Below are 20685 nucleotides of genomic sequence, written 5' to 3' on the forward strand. Positions count from 1 at the left end.
GCTTATTTAACAAGCTGTCATCGGCAAAAAGGCGAACTGCAGAAGATGATACTGTGTCAGGCAGGTCGTTAATGTATACCAGGAACAAGAGGGGACCTAGGACAATGCCTTGAGAAACTCCAGACAGAACCTCTAGCTTCTCTGATGTAGAGCCTTCTACTATCACTCTTTGAGTTCGAGATGACAAAAATGATGAAATCCATTTTAGGGTGTTACCTCTAATTCCATAAAAACCTAGCTTGTACAAAACGGCATTGGTGTGGCACTTTGTCGAAAGCCTTGGCAAAATCCAGTAGTATTATGTCAACCTGATCTCTCCCGCTGTTTTCAGTTTTTCTGCTATTCCTTGGATGGTTGAAATCAACTGTGATTCACATGATCTTTTGGAGCGGAATCCATGTTGGCAATCTGTCAGAATCTTGAAATTATCTAGATGTCTCATGATGGTTGAATGAACGACATGTTCAAGAACTTTGCTGACAACTGATGTAAGGGACACTGGTCTGTAATTTGATGGAACGTTGCGCTCTCCTTTCTTAAAAAGTGCTGTAATAAGAGCTTCTCTCCCGTCTAATGGAACGTCCCTGAGTTGATGGAATACTGGAATAGTAGAGTGAGTGCTGGTGAGATCTCAGCTGCACATGTTTTCAGAAACGGGGTTGGTATTTGGTCTGGACCAGACGCTTTGTATTGATTAAGTCCTTTCAATAGCTTGATGATGCCAACTTCATTGATCCGGATGTCATTCATGCTTTCATATGGGCTTGGGTCTTTATCAGGCATAGTGGTTAAGTCCTCTTCTGTGTACACAGATTGAAATTGGTGGTTCAGGATTTCAGCTTTGGAATGACTGTCGCTGTGTAAAAAAACATCTTTATTCAAAAGAGGTGATATTTCAGCTGGTTCTTGCTTCTTACTTTTTACATAGGACCAAAAGCGTTTTGGGTTGGTTTTAATGTTGTTTTTATAAACTCACGCTGTGCTGTTCTAATTAATCTCTGCGTTGTAGGCAAACTCTCGCATATTTTGTTATACCATATCATACCAGTTGAATGCATTATAGGAGAAAGCACATGTAAGACCGAAATGACTGTGGACGTACGGTTAGAGAGGCCGAAGCAACCTGAGGGCGAATTTGTATGTGGCCGATACGTTTCGTTCCGTCTGTAAATCCGTCAAATAATTTATGTACATGTTGGAACATCTCGGAAAGGAAACATGTCAACTAACCAAACACCAGCCTCCAGAGACCATAAACATGGTCCTGGGGAGACAGAAAGTGCGACCAAAGATGGCAAAAGTCCTCCTAATCATCCAATATTTGATGCAATCAAATCTGGGTAATTTCAACATATAAATCCAACCAAATCGCACACATCCGTCTTTCTCTCTCTCTTGCACATCATCTGAATCTATTTGTTTTACATGTTGCACTAATGTTTATGTTACACATAGAATGTTGTAAAGTGAAGCAACCAATAATCAAATTTAAGGGATTTTACTTGTCAAATAAATCAATAAAAACGTATCCATAATTGTTGTTTAAATTTAGAAATGACTGTTTGTTTACTATGTTGCTAGTCATTTACCAGGTTCAACATGTTCAATGATAGCTACATTTTGAGCTTGTATAGCTAAATTGAGATAAGCTGATTGATTGCACTATATTAGTGAAATGCTCTGTGTCATTTTCAAATTATATTGCAGTTTCTGCCATGTCTGCATTAATCATTGTTAATAAAATCATGAAAAAGGAAATGGTGAATGGGTCAAACAATTTGTCAAAGAGACAATACCACAAAAACTAAATCATACTTGGACATAGTCCAAATAATTATGACGTCTGGCAAGGCTATTTTATTTTTTTTCTGGGACGCCTTCCTATGAAGTTGTAGGAAGGCGTCCCAGAAAAAAAATTAAAATTGCCTTGCCAGACGTCATAATTATTTGGACTAATTTGGACAGTGCAAACGAAAACTTCAAAGACACACTTATTTTTTTGTTCATTTAACTTTTATTATTATTTTTGGATGATGTGGGTTTTTTTTATGGTAAAAGTAGTCTGAGATTACTCTGACGTCCGACGGCTGTTTAGCCAGACAAGCTGGGGCCGTGGGACGTCAGAGCTTGTCCCATATCAAAAAGTGGATATTTGCCCACCCAGAATAGATGCGCTGCTTCCTCGCTTCTGGAGCTGACTGAGGGCCTTTGAATTATATAAATCGGGCATCAATCTCTTCAGTTTTCATTTATCTCTTCATTTATGTAAGTTTCACCTACCTGCCAAATCTTTATTACTCTATATTTTAACATTTTTCACTCCAGAAGCGAGGAAGCAGCGCATCTATTTTGGGTGGGCAAATATCCACTTTTTGATATGGGACAAGCTCTGACGTCCCACGGCCCCAGCTTGTCTGGCTAAACAGCCGTCGGACGTCAGAGTAATCTCCGACTATGGTAAAAGCAATAAACATTTAAAATTTACAAGAAGCAGGGTCCTACTAAAATGCGCACGGGTGAAGAAAAAGCGCCTGGGGAAAAGAAAATGAGCCCGGGGAAGAAAATATGGCGCCTCAGAAAAAGAAAAGGCGCCCGGGGAAAATATAAAAAATATTTTATTGGCATGAGACAATTTATAAGATTCATAAAAAGTAAGACATCAAATTGAAATGTAAAAGAAAACAACTTAAATTTCACTGATAAATATTAATTTAAACAAAATAAAAAGAGTTACACATAATAGATCAGCAAATAAAGCAGTACTATACATGTACCGTAGGGGGCAAAAAGCAGGAGTTTGGTTTAAATTAAAAACAGCATTAAAACCCTGATAAGCAAATCCATTTAAAAACAGTTTAAGTTTTATACTCATGAAGTATATATATAAAAAGATATAATAAATCTGTATCAGTATCTGCTTAGAAAAGTGTTCACCATGAATGCAGTTGCGAAAATATAACACCTCAGTCACTGATTATTTTTAAATAACAAAATATACGTTTTAATAGAGGACAATATCGTTCATGATTCTTCTATATATTCTTATTTATATTTATTTACTTACTTACATACCATTTTGAAATCAAAATGTTAAACTGCAACAACACATGTAGCATAGTACATATCCCCATTTATATTAAGGACAAAACAAGCAATGATTATTTTTTTCCTGGAAAAAAATATTGTTTTAAAATATTATTATATTATAATTTTCTTCTCCAGGCAATTCTTCTTTTCCAGGGCTCTCTAGGGCGCTTTTTAGTTGGACCGAGAAGCATATAGCTTCTTTGTTTATATCTGCAAAAAATTAGATTACTATTCAAATAAAAATTAAAAACTGAAATGTCTCTAAATAAAATCAATGAACATCATGTGAAAGACCTGATTTTATTTGTAAATGTGAGGGACACATTTTACTGTAGACACTTTTTACAGAATGTTTTAGAATGCCATCTGCCAATGCAGATCAATATTGTATTACTAATTTAAAAGACAATGAATTGAATTCACTATCAATTATCATTTGAAAGAAAAATGCTCATTAAAAGTTCTACATTGGGATCATGAAATAATAGAATTGAGAATGGAAATGTGGAATATGTTATTATGGCCAAAGAGACAATAAAATGTACATTTTTGTCAGTGAATCATCGTTGTACCAAAAAGAGTTCTTATCAAAATGTATACATCATTGTACATTGTACAATGTACATTGTATATATTTGGTTGTTCATGTTTGAAAACCAACAATTTGAACACAATGTGACATGTATTTTTATTTTAGGACCACAATTGGCTACTGTATTTTTAAAGACTTGAGATTTTTAATGCAAAGCAATCACCTATCACATTTTGTTTTGCTTCTAGTGGTGGTGGGGGTAACTCTAATATTTTGTACATGGTCTACATTGTAGATTTCAATTTTTTTGTGAAATGTGATATTATTTGATTCAGTTTTCACCACCGTTATGAATATACTTAACTGTCATTTTGTTAATATCTCATGTTTTTGGATGTACATGTACATTAAACATGTTAAAAAAATGTCTTTACATTAAAAAAACTGTGATTCTTGTTTCAGTATGTTGGTACCAGTTCAAACAGCAGCTGAAGATGGACCCTCAGTTTTCTCACTCCGAGATGATAAAGGCCACACTCCTGCCCATTGGGCATGCCTTGGAGGCCACACTGTTATACTTCGATTCATCTTAGACAACAAAGGCCCTGTTGATGAGGCCAGTAATAATGAACTAGGAGCTCGTCCAATTCATTGGGCATGTGTAAACGGACATGTAGCAATAGTTGACATTTTACTCCAGGCAGGTGTTTCTATAGATGTTGTTGATAATAAAGGGTGTACACCATTAATAGTGGCAGCTCAATATGGACATACAATGTTAGCTGGTTACCTAATGGGTAAAGGTGCAAGGCTACAGATAGTAGACAGGGATGGAGACAACGCATTACATTGGGCAGCATTTAAAGGTAGACATTTAATATAAATATCATGGTGATAACATAGCTGAGCATGCATATATAACATATTGTGTTTTCTTCAAAATGATTTTACATAAGCAGCTTTTAATGGTATACATTTGATAAATATGTACATGAAGATTTGTGTGTAATTTAGTACAGAAAAATTGTAATAGTACACCTAATACACAATGACATGTATGAATTGTGTAGTCATTTACACACCACTTTATTAATTAAAGAGATGTGGTATGATTGCCGAGGAGACATCTGACAACCATCCAACATAGTCCAAATAATGTTGATTTAAGCATGGCTATCAATTCTCCGAAATATGGGCAAATATGTAGTACATTTTTAGTAGGAGCGACTTGATTATGGTGTGGTATACAACAGATTTGTTGACATTGACGGCAAGAGAAGTTCTTAATCTTTATGTTCAAGATAAAGCATCACCTATATGTACACTGACACACTCTTATGAACTGTTCACAATGGCTAAGTTTGAAAGTAAGCATGCATGTCAAGATTTGAAATGAAGTATAATGTGAAAAATCTTTAAAAAAAAAGAATTATTATTGTATTATACAATGTACATTATGAAGAAAATCTACTTTTTCAGGACAAAATGAATTAATGAGATTGTTGATATATTCTGGTTTTAATCCTCGACAGAGAGATAACTATGGACAAACATCACTACATTTATCTTGTATTAATGGTAATCTAACGTCAGTCAAAGAATTATGTGAACAGGTAAGTAAATAGAAAGACCTGTTCCTTTATCACTTGATGATTGTTTGATTGGTATTTTAATGCCTGAGTTTTAACAGAGGCGGATTTGGGAAAAAAATTGGTTGCTTATCACTGAAGCGTGACTGGAGCGGGCCCCCTCTTAGGTCAGTCAGTGGGCCCCCACTTATGAAAATTCCTGGATCCGCCACTGTTTAATACTATTGTGCTTTTTTGTGATGGTCAGTTTATATTGGTGAATTTTGTTAGTTAAAACATTAAAATGGCCATTATTAATTGAAATGATGATTTCACACTGAAATTATGAATTCTTCTTGTCAAAAGATTGTACACAAATGAGTTCCATGTTGCAGAAGACATTGAAACATCTTGATTCTTAATAAATGTTCTTTGTTTTTTGCTTTAGGACGGTGCTGAGTTAGATCTTAAAGACAAAAATGGAAAAACCCCACTGATGCTAGCCTCTGGTAGAAAGCATCAAGATGTCATAGAGTATCTGCGAAGACAGATTAAATCTAAAAATAGTTTTATACCTAAATTAGATCTGTTGTAAGTATTCATATATGTATAAATTATTTTTGCTATTAATTTGCAGCTAGCTATGGACAGACATCTTTGAATTTATTAACCAAAGTTGAAAATCCTGAGAATTTTTTTTTAGTTCAAAGATAATTCAATTTATAAACAAACATAATTAAATCCAGCAGTTTATAATTAAGTTGAGAAATTTATTTGGTGAATGTGAGGACAGTCTTTAATCAAACTATCAAATAAAAATAAGTAACCAAATTCTTTTCAATGAATTTTTAACTACATATCATTATCTAGTAAGTTTTATTTCTTTCAAAACAAGTTATATGTTACATGCCTAACTAGAACTATACTGAACTGTAAGAAATTTATAAGCAAGGTTTAATATTTCAGATCTATAGCATTTGGTCCCCCAGGGAACAGTAAAGTAGCCATCTTGTTTTTCATGGTGAACGTGTTATGCTGGGGTTATCCTATGTATATAATAAAGGTAAGTCTGTTATTAAAGGAATGATGATTCAGGTGAATTTTCACTTCAGAGGATGTATATTTTTTATAATGAGTATAAAAGTCTGTTTACTTTTACAAGGTGTTAAATCATGCACAACTTCCGTTTCAAATGTGACAACATATTATATTATGAATCTTGGATAATCATGTATGCTGTTTTGACGTTGTTCTAAAAAGGCATAATAAAGATTAATTTTGTGTATTTTTCAGTGTTTCAGATACTGTACACATGTTATTCTTATAAAATATAAGTTTGTGTATTTGACAGTGTTTTAGATTATACTGTACATATGTTACTCCATAACTTCTAGTTTTATGTATTTTTTAGTGTTTAAGTACACATGGTATGACCTTATGGTATTACATATATATTTTGTGTATTTTACAGTGTTTACCGTACACATGGTATGACCTTATGGTATTACATATAATATTCTTCATACTGAACATAGTCATGTGGTTTTCATTGTTCCATGCCAGTACGACAGATCCTGGTTATCTTCCTAGAAATGTACCAGAGTATGATTTAGCTATTAAACAGGTAAGTTGTTTCTAGATCTGTAGTAATTAAACAGAATTTTTGGTCTAAGCATTTAAAAAACTGAACAAAAAACATATCTATTCAATGTTTAAGAATCAAATATTACTTTGGATAATGTTTTGAAAAGGAACACATAATTGTTACGATTGGCTAACAACATCCTAAATTTAACCCACAACAATTATCTTATTTTCATTTTATAGTACAACATGTATGTATAATGAAATTATAGATTGCCTTTTAACTTCTGAAAGGACAATTAAATGAACCAAATTAAAAAAATCCTTACTTGGTTTAGACTTTCAAGGAAAAGAAAACAAATATTCGTTATTAATGACATTACATTTTTGTAGGTTGCACATTTTGATGAGTGGAAACAAGGAGAGAATCCATTAAGTCGATTGTGTCACACATGCCGCCTCGTAAAGCCGCTACGATCCAAACATTGTAGAGTTTGTAATAGATGCATTAAAGTTTTTGATCATCACTGTCCATATATATACAACTGTGTAGGATATAAAAATAGGTAAGTTTTGTTAATACTCTCTGGTGATTTAAAAAAAAATGTTTTCTTGTATACTTTGAAGTACTTAATATGGGTTCCAGATTCTTAGGGAAATTTTTTCATAAAATTTCTGTACTTGCAAACAATAGATGTTTTTTTTTTTACAATAAACCATTTATGGGTTTTTAAATATTTACTCTCAATTTCAAATTATTTTCAAACAAGATTCTCTTCTAAGGCCAAAATTGGCATTTGAATTTTCTAAAATGAAACTTTACAATTTGCAAGCTGCTGTTTCTTATTTTGAAGGTTTGAGAATCTTGTGGAAAATGTTTCTATACTAATATTTATTGCTTTTTATTGTCTGTGGAACAAATGCATGTGCAGTAAATAAATGCTTTATTGCATGATTATTGATTGCTTAAAAGGTTCAGCATAAAATATCTGAGAAATGATAAAAAGATAACACCAGACTGATTTTAAACAAATGCATACAATAAAACTGAGAATGAAAATGGGGAATGTGTCAAAGAGACAACAACCCGACCATAGAAAAAACAACAGCAGAAGGTCACCAACAGGTCTTCAATGTAGTGAGAAATTCCTGCACCCAGAGGCGTGTTTTTGTCCATTTGCAATCTGTCATATCCAGTAAATTTACTACTATACTTACTACTGTCTTAGTTATGTCAATGTAAAAACAAAATACATATATTTTGTGGCTATAGACTTACTAAGAATTTGCAACAATAACAGGTGAATGCAAAAATTTCGCAAACATTTGAAAAAAATATTACAATGTTTGAATATGAAACTAGAGAAATTACGCAATGACAAAATATTGAAAAAAACATGTTTGATTTTTGTTTGATAAATGTTTTAGAGAACATTTGAATTTTGTTTGTTGTATTTACTATAGTACACAAAAGGTGTAGCAGTTAAATATCAAGCTTTCACGGTCCCTGGCTGATTCATCCGAGAATGTGGAATTAATTTTGTCTCAATTCTGAGAGTAATACTAACCTTAATTACTAGCAATTCAAATGTTTGGCAGTTTATATTTACTGTGACGAGTGATCTAACACTGGAGCACCTTGTGTGTATTGTATTTATGTACCACTTAACTAACATCACTAACCTAATCAACAATTATTAACTTCGTTTTGTAACCTTTCATACAGATTTATTAGTTTTACTTCTCTAACAATGAATTTATTAGTTGTTCTTTCTTTAGATATCTCACATCTGAAGTAGTTAATATAACAGTTCTTTTTAGGTGGCACTTTTTTTTAAGCTTTAGAACTGCAATTCTGAGACAAAAATTGGCACATTGGCATTAAACTATGAGACTAAACTAGGCTTTGATATCTAAGCTTTAGTATAACATTATTACTAAATATTTAATTTTAATTTTATATGAAGCATGCAAAATTTTATTGAAATAAATGTATTTATTTTTTAAATTGAATACATTTTTTTCTCATTCTAGGCAGTGGTTTTTCATTTTTGTTTGGTCAATGTTTCTGTTGGCGATGTGTACGGATTTCTTTGCATACTACCTTTTAAGTGAAGAATTTGATTGGGCCATTTGCATTGGGGCTATAGAGGCGGGAATAGCAACTATAGGAGTCACAGCTGTCACATCTATGATGGTAAGGTGTCACATAAAATAAACCAGGGAACTTAAGGTCACTTTGTTTCCTGGACTGCAAGTGTGTGAAAATTTTAAAAATTAATTTTGTCTCAGAAATGTAGTCTAAAAAAGGTGTTTCAGATTGTTGTTCAAGTAGATTACTTTAAAAACTAATATTTAGCCATGGACTCTTTAACTCTGGTCTTTCTTTGTAGGAAAACATACTGTTATATATTCTGATAGTTGTGCCCTGAATACTATTTAATAGATAGATTTTGATTGACGCAATTTGAGGAGAAGATATTTCCCCTTTTCACGGTATTGGGGGTCACCTGTTGACTGATGCACAAATTCCCTCATCAATCATATTGACTGCTAGACTTAAGACAATGTTGTTTTCCTTTTAAGCCTTGCTTAATTCATCACTGCTATTTTATCAAACAATTACATGTACCACATGTTTCAATTTGGTTATAGGCTTTTTAGAATTTCAATCATTTAAAAGCCCAACACTTTACAGGTGAAATATTTCTACATCGTTAAAAAAATGTTATTTTACAGTCAAAATCATACTGGACTTTGATTTGAGAAAAGAACTACAGGCCATTCATAAATTTTAGTCTTTACATATTTGAAACTCCAAATTCTCCATTAAGTTTTGTTAATCCTATGTTTCATAATCTACTGAACACAATCCCACCTTTTTCACAATTTTACTAATGTTTTGCACTACACATTTACCTACATTGCAACTAAAGCTTAACGTGTCATTCACACACTTGCAGGTTACCTTGAAAAATGTGACACTAGGTTCTCTTTATTTTTGTATTTACATATATGTTTAATTAAGAATACACTCTTTTCAGGAAAGGTAAGAAATCATTATGGGAGCCAGATGGTATTGATCATCATCATTTGAATGTTTTATTTCTTTCAGAGTGACATTTATATCATTTGTTACCTGTGTAGGAACATTAGGTCCGATCTGCATGTTTTTATCTGTATACACTATCAATAACTACATGGAATGGAACTGGCTGTATAAGATATACATGGCTATTATGGTTTTCTTTGAAATTACTGCAGGAAGTCTTTTCATTGGTGGGGTAAGTTTAACCAGAATTCACTGTGGATTCATTTAATTTTGTTGGTACACATTTTCTTGGATTGAGGAAAAATTTATTTTCATGGATATTTGATTTTGTCTGCAAACAAGCCTACAGAAAATTTAAACTTCATGGGTTGAATATTTGATTTTGTGGTTCACCTTAACCCATGAAATCCCTGAAAATTGGTATTTGTGAATAATAATGAATCCACAGTATATATATGTTAATGCATTTGACACTCTATTTTTACTTTAAATAATGATTTAACTTTTAAGTCTGAAAAATTTAATTGAATCTTATTTGTTATATAAGTTAACATGAAATATTTTGATTTTTCTGTTTTTCATTCCTGTCAGAACATTTAACAATAAAACATGTAAAGATGTGAAAAATTCATCAATCAGAAAGAAGTGTGTTTTAATAGAAATTTGTCTTTCATGGTACTGGATAGAACTTAATTTTGTAATGATATTCAAGTTGATAAATGAAAAGATGTTTAAAAAATGAAAAGATGTTTAAAAAATAAAAAGATGTTGAGAAAATAAAAATACCATCACTTTTAAAACAATTTTGATATTGACTTATTTCAGATGTGGCTAGCTGCTGTTAACTTGACTACAAATGAGTATCTCAAACACAAAAAATATAAACACCTGGTGGACGAAAATGGAAAATTAAAATATGCTTTTAACCAAGGAATATTAAACAATTTTCTAGATTACTTTCATATCAAACCTCTACAAGAGGAAGAAATCTCTGATCAGATCATGATCACAACTATATGACAAGGTGAAAACAGCTTATAGATTATCATGATCAGATACACTACTTGAGAAGTTATCATGGCTTAGATTTACCAATTGTTTATTCTACCATCACTTATAATTCATATTATAGATATGATTGTCATATTATCTTGATCTCAATTTCGTGTCCAGTGGTGGGATGGAAGTTTTCAGGATGAGGGTTGTCCCTTAGCAATTATACATCAACATGCAATAATACTTGTGTGGATTGGTTGCAAGTATAATTGTGTTTTAAATATGCATTGACCATATTTGACTAGATGTATGACCTTGACCTTGACCTCAAGGGTCAGGCAGAGTTTTAAGCGTAATGTTTGTTCCTGACTAACTATACATTATATAGGTTCATAACATTCAGTATGTGGATTGGTTGTGAGGAATAAATGTTTATTAAGGTGTCAATATCTAAGCTGGGTGGAAAAAATGAAAGCAAAGAAAAGTTAGAGTATATGCCATTGAGACAGAAACCAATGGCACAATATAACCAGGAAAAAAACCTGAAGTCGATCATTAAAAAATATAACAAAACCACAAAAATCAAATATTTACTAAAAAATTCTTTAATTGACAAAATTATGTACCCTTGATAAAATGAATCCAAAGTAAGCTGTTTCACTGGATAATGCCAGAGCGATACTGATGTCTCAGACATTTACATCAAATTGAATTGACAAGATTTTTGTTGAAAGACTTGAGATGGTATGAAATAGTCTTGGAATTTATCCATACGAGATACAAAATAAATACAGTACAGCAAACAAACACAAAAACCAAAGGAAGAGCACTTTTATTACTGTCATCCATCTCAAACTCACAGTGAGGCCTTCAACACACAGCAAAAAAACTCCCATCTCACTGTAAGGTTAAGAGAGCCCATAGCACCAGCTTTAGGGATATTCTTTGCAAAAATTATTTTGACCAATCTTTTTAATGTCTTTTTTTAATCTTTTTTAGACTTTCCACATGACATCTAATATAACTTCCAATGAAAGAATTAACCAGAAGAGATACAACTACCTGAAGGATGGAAAAGGTGCATTCTATAATCCATTTGATAAAGGACCTGTGTCGAACTTTAGGGACTTCTTTCATATGAAACGGGAACTGACAGAAAAAGATGTAGAAATTCTCAGTTTATAAAAATTGTATTTGAATGAAATAATGTAAATAATTAATTATTTTTATACCAATTACTGTGTTATATTGTAAATATGTTACATATATGATCAAATTATTTATTTATTATACATTTATGTTGTATGCAAATATACATTAAATTGGGATATTTGGTTGTTTTACCATCAAGTACATCTAGTAGAAAATGTTTGCACATTTTGTCAATTCCATATTTTTGTCATCATGGATTTCATTGTAAAGTTAAATTAGGTTGTGTACACATTGTAATGTTGCATTAAGATAAGACATCAAAAGTAAAATGTTTGTGTGTACTCATCTAGCCCTTCACGTAGAAAGGGCATCAAAAGTTGAAGTTAATTATTTAAAATGTGGCATTTTATCTTTTTATATTTTAGTGTGTTGGATTTTGTCACTATAATCATGCTCTCAAAAAAGCCAAAAATAAGTTTATAACCAGAATACCTGATTTACTGTAAATCAATTGTTTAAATGAATGTATTTGTGATTAAGTTTATACCAGAACCATAATTCTGACAATTTTTTTTATTGTTGTTTTTCCAGATTCCTTGTAGGTTTGATATTGTTGACATTTAGACCTTTTAATTGAACCAGACTTCATGCATATGTTGAAAAGATTGTGGAGAATTTTTCAACCTTATAACTATCAAGCATCTCTTTTTCTCATATCCCATCCTTTCCAATTTTTTTAGGGGGGATGGGATAGTTCTAGAAAAGAGTTTTCAAGAAGAAAATAAATCCTTTAAAAAAATCAAATTTAATTTAATAATAGAACATACTTTATATTTGACCATAAAACTGGCAATTCAATTGTACCATAAGTGCTAACACATTTTATCATTTAAATAATAAGAAAATCGTGTCATTTTCATAAAATTGTTATCATCACTGTAAGAATTGTCAGGTTTCTAATACTTGGTGTTGAACTGATGTTCATACAGCTCTTGTTTCAAAATAGTCTCAGAAAGGAAAGTAATTTGAACTAAATGACAAAAACATATAATGAGACAAGTTTGTACACCTTTGAATAATTTTAAAAAAAAATGTACAGCTTCATATATCAAATACTGACAGTTCAAATCTTTTTTAATTTTTTGATAAATCAGCAGCAAAATATATTTTAAGACAAAATTTGGGAAGAAATCTCTTTTAAATTTATCATTGTAACAACTAATAGTTGCCTTGGTACAAGCGTTTTTAAAATGAAAGAGGTTGGTAATTCTAGGTTTCATAGTTTGTCAAGCTTTCACACTGTAAAGTACAACTGTGGTTAAATTTTATTTTTGAAAATCATTTGTAGTGAATGTTTGAAAATTTGTAATTTCATATGAAATATAAAAGAAAATATTTAGTTGGTTTTATTTTTATTGGTCATTACTATTCTCTTTTTTACATAAAATGCAATTTGTTATGCATCTTTATCTTGTAAATATCATTATATAGTATATAGCATAATTATTAGAAATCCATTGCACAATCAGCCCATTTATTGAATTTTGATGATATGTTCATTTTATTTTTTTATGTGTTCACCAAATACCGGTAGGTTGTCTTAACCATCGTCAGTCTTTATTAATTATTGCACAGTTATGGCATTTATCTCATTTGAATATTTCAGTGTTAGTTGTGGTTGACTTTTTCTTTTTTCATAAGCATTTATATTTTTTATCAAATTTTTAAGATTGTGAGTTATTTTGAGTTACTAGTTGCTTTTCAAGATTTAAAAAAAAATATGTTTCAAATTGACGATACAGAATTTTCTATTAATTCAAATATGTATGAATCACTGATTGACTAACAAAATTAAAAGGTTATCATTATACATACAATTATCCTAATAAACCTAGTAATGGAATATTTTTTTTCCTTAACAAAAGTTATTATAATGACTGAAAATCACACAAGTTTAGAAATGTAGTAGTCCACTATAGTTACATTTAATAATTAGAAAGTAAAAATTCACTTAATAGTTGGGTTTGAATGTCAGTGGTAGAGAAATTACCAGACCTAATTTTGTGAATGGAAGTTTTATCATTGGGCATGTCATTCAAGATTGTGTCATTTTGAATTAAACATTCATTTAGCATTTTGGTGCACATGTCATTTTACTGTGAAATATTATTGCATTGTTAGCATGTTAATATGTTAAATTAATTTTTCCATATTATTGTTAATTCATGGCATATATTTCTGTATAATATTCATTTCATCTCTTTTTATTCCATCTTATTTACAAATACTTCATGGCATATACTTAAGTATGATAATTTCATCACACCAGCTTTTCATAATATTTTCATTCTTTATCAAATATGTTTGACCCATAATGAGCTATCAAAATTTCTCAAGAGTTCTCATTTTAGCAATAAACTAACACATATTTTTTTTTATGCCTTTACCAATGAGGGAGGGAAGGAGGGGTCCTGATCCCGAAATACCGGGCTTAAAAATACGAAATCCCGAAATCCCGGGCTTTGAAAACATGAAATCGCGAGGTCCTGAGATTCAAAAAAAGATTTCCCGGATCCCAAAAGGGTCAATCCCGAAATCCCGAGCTTAAAAACACCCGATCCTGGAGTCCCGATAAAGGTCCTATCCCCCTCACCAATAGAACTTAATAAGATCAAATGTGAATAGTTTTATTTAATACATGGTCTTTTATGATCTGAATACATTTTATATCAATACTCAGCAAATGTATAAGTGCTAGATAAGATTTTTACATAAAAGGATATAAAATAGGATATCATGTCATCATAAACCAATTCTGACTTTATTAAATGAATGTTAAAAAAAATAATCCTGAAATGAACTTTTTTTTTTAAAATTTCATATCGTTACATTCATTTCTAGTGCATGTGTTATAGTTTAAAAGTTAAAAAAGCGTGCATTGTGAAAGAAATGAAAGATTGTAAATGCCTTATTAAAACCTAAAATCTATGTATGTTAAACTGTTCTCATTGTTATTTTTCAGTATTTATATCATATATGAAAAATAAAGCACTTTTTATGTAATGACTTGTTGCTTTGTTTTGAGTATAATCTATACATTATTGAACTTAATCTATACATTATAGAACCTAATCTATACAGACCAACAACTCATATTCCCATCTCTGAAGCATTTTCCTGTAGAACAGTATGACACACTCAAGAACTAATTGAATTGTTTGAGGGTTATTTACATGCATAGACCAATGGCTAAAGAACTAATTGGATTGTTTGAGGTGTTAACCTACATAGACCTATGACTCATGTTCCCTTTCGTAAACTTGACCCTTAGAACAATTTGTGACACACTCAAGAACTATTGGATTGTTTCAGAAATAATCTTGAGGTCTACATAGATTTTCCAATTTCACAATGCTTATAGATTTAAAGTTTGGTTGCATTATTTCTTTTATTTGCAGCTCAATAGTGTTCTTCTCTTAGCTATCACTTAATTTCAAATGTAGTTGCCTATCTGTAAATTATTTTAGTATCTTCTCATATCTATTGTGTTGTTAGGATCAAGCTTGGCCACATTTATCATAAGAGTATAATTTGTCCTTGACCTCATTTTCATGGTTTATTTGTCAATTTTAACATTCTGTAGTTTCTCTTCTCAGATACATCAGTAAATAGGTTAACCATATAAGTTGTAGGTGTCTGTCTATCAGGGTTCATCTGACCGTGACCCCATTTTTATGGTTCATTGGTTAGTTCTAAGTTGTCATGGTTTGATATAATTCTTGGTTAATATTAGCAATAGGTCTAGTTGGTATATTGAATGATTGTAAAGGTGTGCATGTGTGTCCAGCATGTGTCATCTGACCATGTACCCATTTTCATCATGCATTAGAAAATGCTAATTAAATTCTCAGATTTGTCTTTTTCTTAGATAATATAAGCAATATACAAGCATAGGCTGTTGCACAGATTGATTGTTAGGTGTACCTGTTTCTCTGCCATGTATCATCTGACCTTGACTTCATTTTCATGGTTAATTTGTCATGATTTAGTTTCTTTTTATGGATACTACATGTAAGCAAAAAGTCAACTCTATTTGGTGTATAGAAAGATTGTAAGGTGTGTATGTCTATCTAGCAAGGTTTATCTGACATTGACCATATTGTCCAAGGTCACTGATAATGTCATGATTAGGTATCTGACCTTGACCATATTGTCCAAGATCACTGATAATGTCATGTTTAGTTATCTGACCTGAACATATTGTCCAAGGTCACTGATAATGTCATGTTTAGGTGTACATATTATGTCTTTGAGACTCAATCATAAATGTGTAAAAGCAGAGGAGACATTTTAGATGATGGTAAAGATATAATAAAGAAAGAAACTTCCTCTAAAATATATGAATCATTTCCAGTATAAAACATGCAGTTCTGCCAACTTTATATGAATGCATGGTTTTTGGACAAAATTATAAAGATCAAATAAAAAAAATTACATCAAAGGGAAATTAATGTGTGAGACTTGGAATCCCTGAACAAGAACCACAATTAACGCAATTTACTGGTTTCTTACCATAAACCGAAAACAGCTTTCACTACACTCAAAAATCACCTAAACATATATTGATGTAAAAATCACAATAACTTCATGACCAAGTACACAGATGTCTCATCTGCACTATTTTTTATGGTCAGTGAACCGTGAAAATGGGATAAAATCACTAATTTGGCATTAAAATCAGAATGATCATATCAAAGGGAACATGTTTACTAAGTTTTTAGTTGATCAGACTTCAATTTCATCAAAAACTACCTCGACCAAAAACTTTAACCTGAAATGGGACAGACAGACGGATGGACAAACAGATGGAGGGACGGACAGACCAGAAAACATAATGCCCATAAATGGGACATAAAAACTTTAACATAGGCCCAAACTTGCAAAAGAAAGGCATTTAATATAGAACATGATTAATCATTTAATTGTTTTAATTATGACATTTGTAACATGATTATAAGAATACATAGATAATATGTATAATGATTTATGGTTGTGTAAAAACCACACAGCAAATAACGTTATATATTCCAAGTAAAGAAAAACATTCCAGAAAGAGCTTAATTTATATAAGAAACAATCATCTTGATCATTGTAAATTTTTCATAATTTCATTTTATATATTATGCAAGTAATACCATTGCATGTATGGTTAATAGAAAAAAATGTCATTTTTTAAACAATTTATCTAGATTCGTTAGTGTTTCAATGCAAAAAGTATTTTACACTGGTTACTTTCACAAAAAGAGATTTAACTTTAAAATATTTGAAATATTAAAAACAGATATCAGCACAAAGTTTGTGTTTAAAATCTACATGCAGTCAATTGTACTAATTACCAGTGATATCATTTTTAATTACAATACCAAAAAATGTTTGCTGAAAATATTAAAACAGAGCAAGCATGACAGTTATGTTTGTACTAGACCTACAATAGAGTGAAAGCTCCATCATTTCTGTAAAAACAAAATATTCCTATGTTTTCCTTGCATTTTCATCATGATAATTTTTCATTAAAACATTGCACAAGCAGAAGCACAAGTTATTCTGTGATACTGAAGACCACCACAAAGTCATGTTTATGCAAGTTATACATCTTTGTTATTTACAGAATAAAATAAATGCAAAAGGTCTGCCATAAAGAATATGTCAAAGTGCATTAAAACATTAAAAAATAGCAATATACTGTAAACCAACTTATTTTCACAGATACTTTATTTCGTGTTTTACCCTTTCTTGACCACTTTGCGGCTATTTAATTTCGCGATTTACTAAATTATTTTATGAAGTTTAATAAAGAAAGATCCAAGGTTTACATATTCGCGATGATTTATATTCGCATTATTTTTGTACTTGCGAAAGTCCCGAAAATAAATCTCTCGTGAAAATAAGTTGGTTTACAGTATCATGAATCCTGCCAACATAATGCTTAAAAGATTGGATTGTTTCAGATCTTTGGTTATCACTGAACCAGTTTTATGTTTTTAACTGAGATTGCACTCCACATTGCCATCATGATCTGCAGGTATGTGGAGAATGTTTGCTAAGGCTCGGCACAAATAAGACATTGTTCCAAATCTACCGCTAGGTGCGCTGTCGTAAAAATGTAAACAGATCCCTGTCGGACCTTCACATTGTTTCACACTGTCCTTTGGTATATCCTACAAGTAAATAAATATTAGCTTGAATCAAATGAATTTTGGCCCAAAGACTGATCACAAAGTGAGATCTTGATAAAGGGTTTAATGAACTTCTTTTTTTTTTTACATGTACCAGTATGCAAAGAATTAAAGTATTTGACAGATAGTCTGATCCCTGATACTTTCTTTTGAAAATCAAGAATAAATTTGTGGAAAAGTCTCATCTATGTTTCTCTGATTTCTGATGAAATCACAAGTTTAAAATTGAGAATGGAAATGGGGAAAGTGTCAAAGAAACAACAACCTGACCATAGAGCAGAAAACTGCTTAAGGCTATCCTAATTTTATTTGAAAGGAGCAAAGCCGGGATCCAGAATATGAACCAGCATACAAGGAATTGAAAAAAGTACTTACATTGCTTTGAAAGATAGTAAGGCTAAAATAAACAGAACTACACCCTAAAATATATAGCAAACTTCTAATTTACCTGATCTTTAATAAACAATGCATTAGCTTCATGAACTAATTTATCAACATGTATTTCATCCATTTTAACAGACCACTCATTCTCTGACACCATTGTGAGAACTATGAGAGCTTCAACCATTAACTGTCTATACTCTGGCTGTGGTATTGTGTTTAGTACTGTCTCTACTCTCAAGGCAAACTTAAACTCTCCTGGAGTCATCTGTACATAGAAAAATTCAGAACTACTGTAAATTCATTTATTTTCCTATATCAATTTTTGTGGCTTCAGTAAAGATTGCATTTTCATGGATATTCCATTTCCTGGTTTTGCCAAATTTTGCATTCAAGTCTATAGAAAATTTGTATTTCATTGAAAACTTAAATTGTGGTTCACCCACGAAATCCATGAATCAAAATTGATATCCCACGAAAAAAATGAAACCACATTACTACGAATTCATTGATTTTTATAGATTTAAATTTTCATGTATTGATGAAAAAGTGTAGTCTTGCGAAAATTACAGTACTTGGGTTCATGGCTATACCAAAGTCTGCATACAAACTTCTAGGAGATTTTGACTTCATTGAACACTCCTAAAATTTTTCGTTTAGTGAAGTCCTAAAATGTTGGTACCCGAGGAATGATAATCAATCAACAGAATAAAAATATATGACTAAATGAATTGTGTGGTTAACCTTATTTGGTTGAACATTGTCAATGCACAAAATATATACCAAGTTGATTGTTACTTGTAAGATTTTGCAAAATGTGCTTGCAGCAAGATGTAATCAAACAAAATGTGATGAACAAGCTGGCATAACCAACACACTATTTTTTTTTGCAATGTTTTGGACTATTCTCAGTACATTTTATTACTGGAAATTCAATAGAGATGTAGGCCCCATATTCATTAAGATCTCCATCCCATTGTGCTCATATTATATACTCGTATTTTTATTTCTTGTATTAGTGGGTTGCTGTCTCATTTTCAATTTTCCTGATTATTGCATCTAAACAGTTTGGGTTTTGTAAGCTCAAAAATTAGTGTGTGCATTTATTGTTACAATTATTGAACAATCACAACAAATGTTAGTTTTTTTAAACAACCTTGACTGGGTATACAGCCCTTCCACGGTCGGAACCTATTGAACAATCAACAATATTGCAAGTTTAATAATTGTAATTTCGGGCAGAGTTGCATACAAACAATGCCTTTCCAATTTGAATTAAGAGAATATGGATCCTGTTTCTGTTTTGTTAATAGTAAAACATCTATTCAAATTTAGATTTAACTGTCTCAATTAAAGAACATACCTCTCTTGTTAAACTGTTAGGTAAAAACTTTCCTTCTATTGACAATCCTGAACACTGTAACAGAAAATGTATGTATTAAAAAAATTAGTTTTCTAATATATAACTTAAATAAGGGGGGAATGTGTCCATGGGACAGAGATGATGCCCCTGTTTGCACATAACATTATAAAGGGATGAGTCGACATAACTCAGGAACTGTAAGCGTAACACTGACAAAATTTTGTATTTGACCTGAGTTTTGTGGTTATAAGCATTGTTTATAAGTTTCATAGCATTTAGTAATAGGCAAACTCAAGTGGAAGAACAGAAACAAATATTTCATCATTTTTTTCCTTTTGAAAAGAGGTATAACTCTAGAATCTACCATTGATAAAACTTTCCACACCCTAGAATATAATCCTTCTGGTACCCTGTTAAGTGCCCCATAGCTAAGATATCCTCCTTAAAACTTACCATTGATAAAACTTTCCAGACCCTAGGATAGAATCCTTCTGGTACCCTGTTTAATGCCCCATAGTAAAATATCCTCCTTAAAACTTACCATTGATAAAACTTTCCAGACTCAAGGATAGAATCATTCTGATACCCTGTTTAATTTCCCCTAGTAAGATATCTGCCTTAAAACTTACCATTGATAAAACTTTCCAGACTCTAGGATATAATCCTTCTGTTATCCTGTTTATTGCCCCATAGCAAGATATCCTCCTTAAAACTTACCATTGATAAAACTTTCC

General features: G+C 31.4%; 2 protein-coding genes across 14 annotated transcripts in view; one reads left to right on the forward strand and one right to left on the reverse strand.

Moving 5' to 3' along the window:
• The first annotated feature begins 1179 nt into the window (after positions 1 to 1179).
• On the forward strand, positions 1180 to 15037 carry LOC134697079 (uncharacterized). 3 transcript variants are annotated; one of them, XR_010103064.1, is made up of 10 exons: positions 1180 to 1340; positions 4082 to 4485; positions 5099 to 5232; positions 5636 to 5778; positions 6154 to 6250; positions 6659 to 6811; positions 7165 to 7337; positions 8806 to 8968; positions 9887 to 10055; positions 10649 to 10847. XR_010103064.1 is itself a non-coding variant. In XM_063559112.1 (10 exons), exons 1-9 carry the CDS (start codon positions 1219 to 1221, stop codon positions 10841 to 10843), a joined length of 1590 nt encoding a protein of 529 aa, XP_063415182.1. In that variant the 5' UTR covers positions 1180 to 1218; the 3' UTR covers positions 10844 to 10847; positions 11819 to 11981. The 3 variants fall into 3 exon arrangements, 2 of the variants coding, with proteins under 2 accessions (XP_063415182.1, XP_063415183.1); XM_063559112.1 differs by lacking the exon at positions 8806 to 8968 and adding an exon at positions 11819 to 11981; XM_063559113.1 differs by lacking the exons at positions 9887 to 10055; positions 10649 to 10847 and adding an exon at positions 11819 to 15037.
• Positions 15038 to 16941: 1904 nt separating this feature from the next.
• The window catches only part of LOC134696050 (probable phosphorylase b kinase regulatory subunit alpha), a 62371-nt gene continuing 58627 nt past the window's right edge, over positions 16942 to 20685 (reverse strand). For all 11 annotated transcript variants that reach the window (XM_063557602.1, XM_063557612.1, XM_063557611.1 and 8 more), the window contains 3 exons: positions 19952 to 20005; positions 18656 to 18856; positions 16942 to 18189 (listed from right to left, as the gene is read on the reverse strand). In XM_063557602.1, coding sequence (XP_063413672.1) covers positions 18013 to 18189; positions 18656 to 18856; positions 19952 to 20005 — 432 coding nt within the window. In that variant the 3' untranslated portion in view covers positions 16942 to 18012. The remainder of the gene's footprint in view (positions 18190 to 18655; positions 18857 to 19951; positions 20006 to 20685) is intronic.

This window comes from Mytilus trossulus, chromosome 14 (genome assembly GCF_036588685.1).
Source record: "Mytilus trossulus isolate FHL-02 chromosome 14, PNRI_Mtr1.1.1.hap1, whole genome shotgun sequence".
Classification (NCBI taxonomy): Eukaryota; Metazoa; Mollusca; class Bivalvia; order Mytilida; family Mytilidae; genus Mytilus; species Mytilus trossulus.

What these genes read in the sequence shown, in the direction of transcription:
- LOC134697079 (XM_063559112.1), top strand. Translation starts at nt 1,219, where the DNA reads ATGTCAACTAACCAAACACCAGCCTCCAGAGACCATAAACATGGTCCT. An exon ending in TCAAAGAATTATGTGAACAG is followed by an intron (nt 5,233 to 5,635) that starts GTAAGTAAATAG and finishes TTTTTGCTTTAG; the next exon opens with GACGGTGCTGAGTTAGATCT. An exon ending in GAAGTCTTTTCATTGGTGGG is followed by an intron (nt 10,056 to 10,648) that starts GTAAGTTTAACC and finishes GACTTATTTCAG; the next exon opens with ATGTGGCTAGCTGCTGTTAA.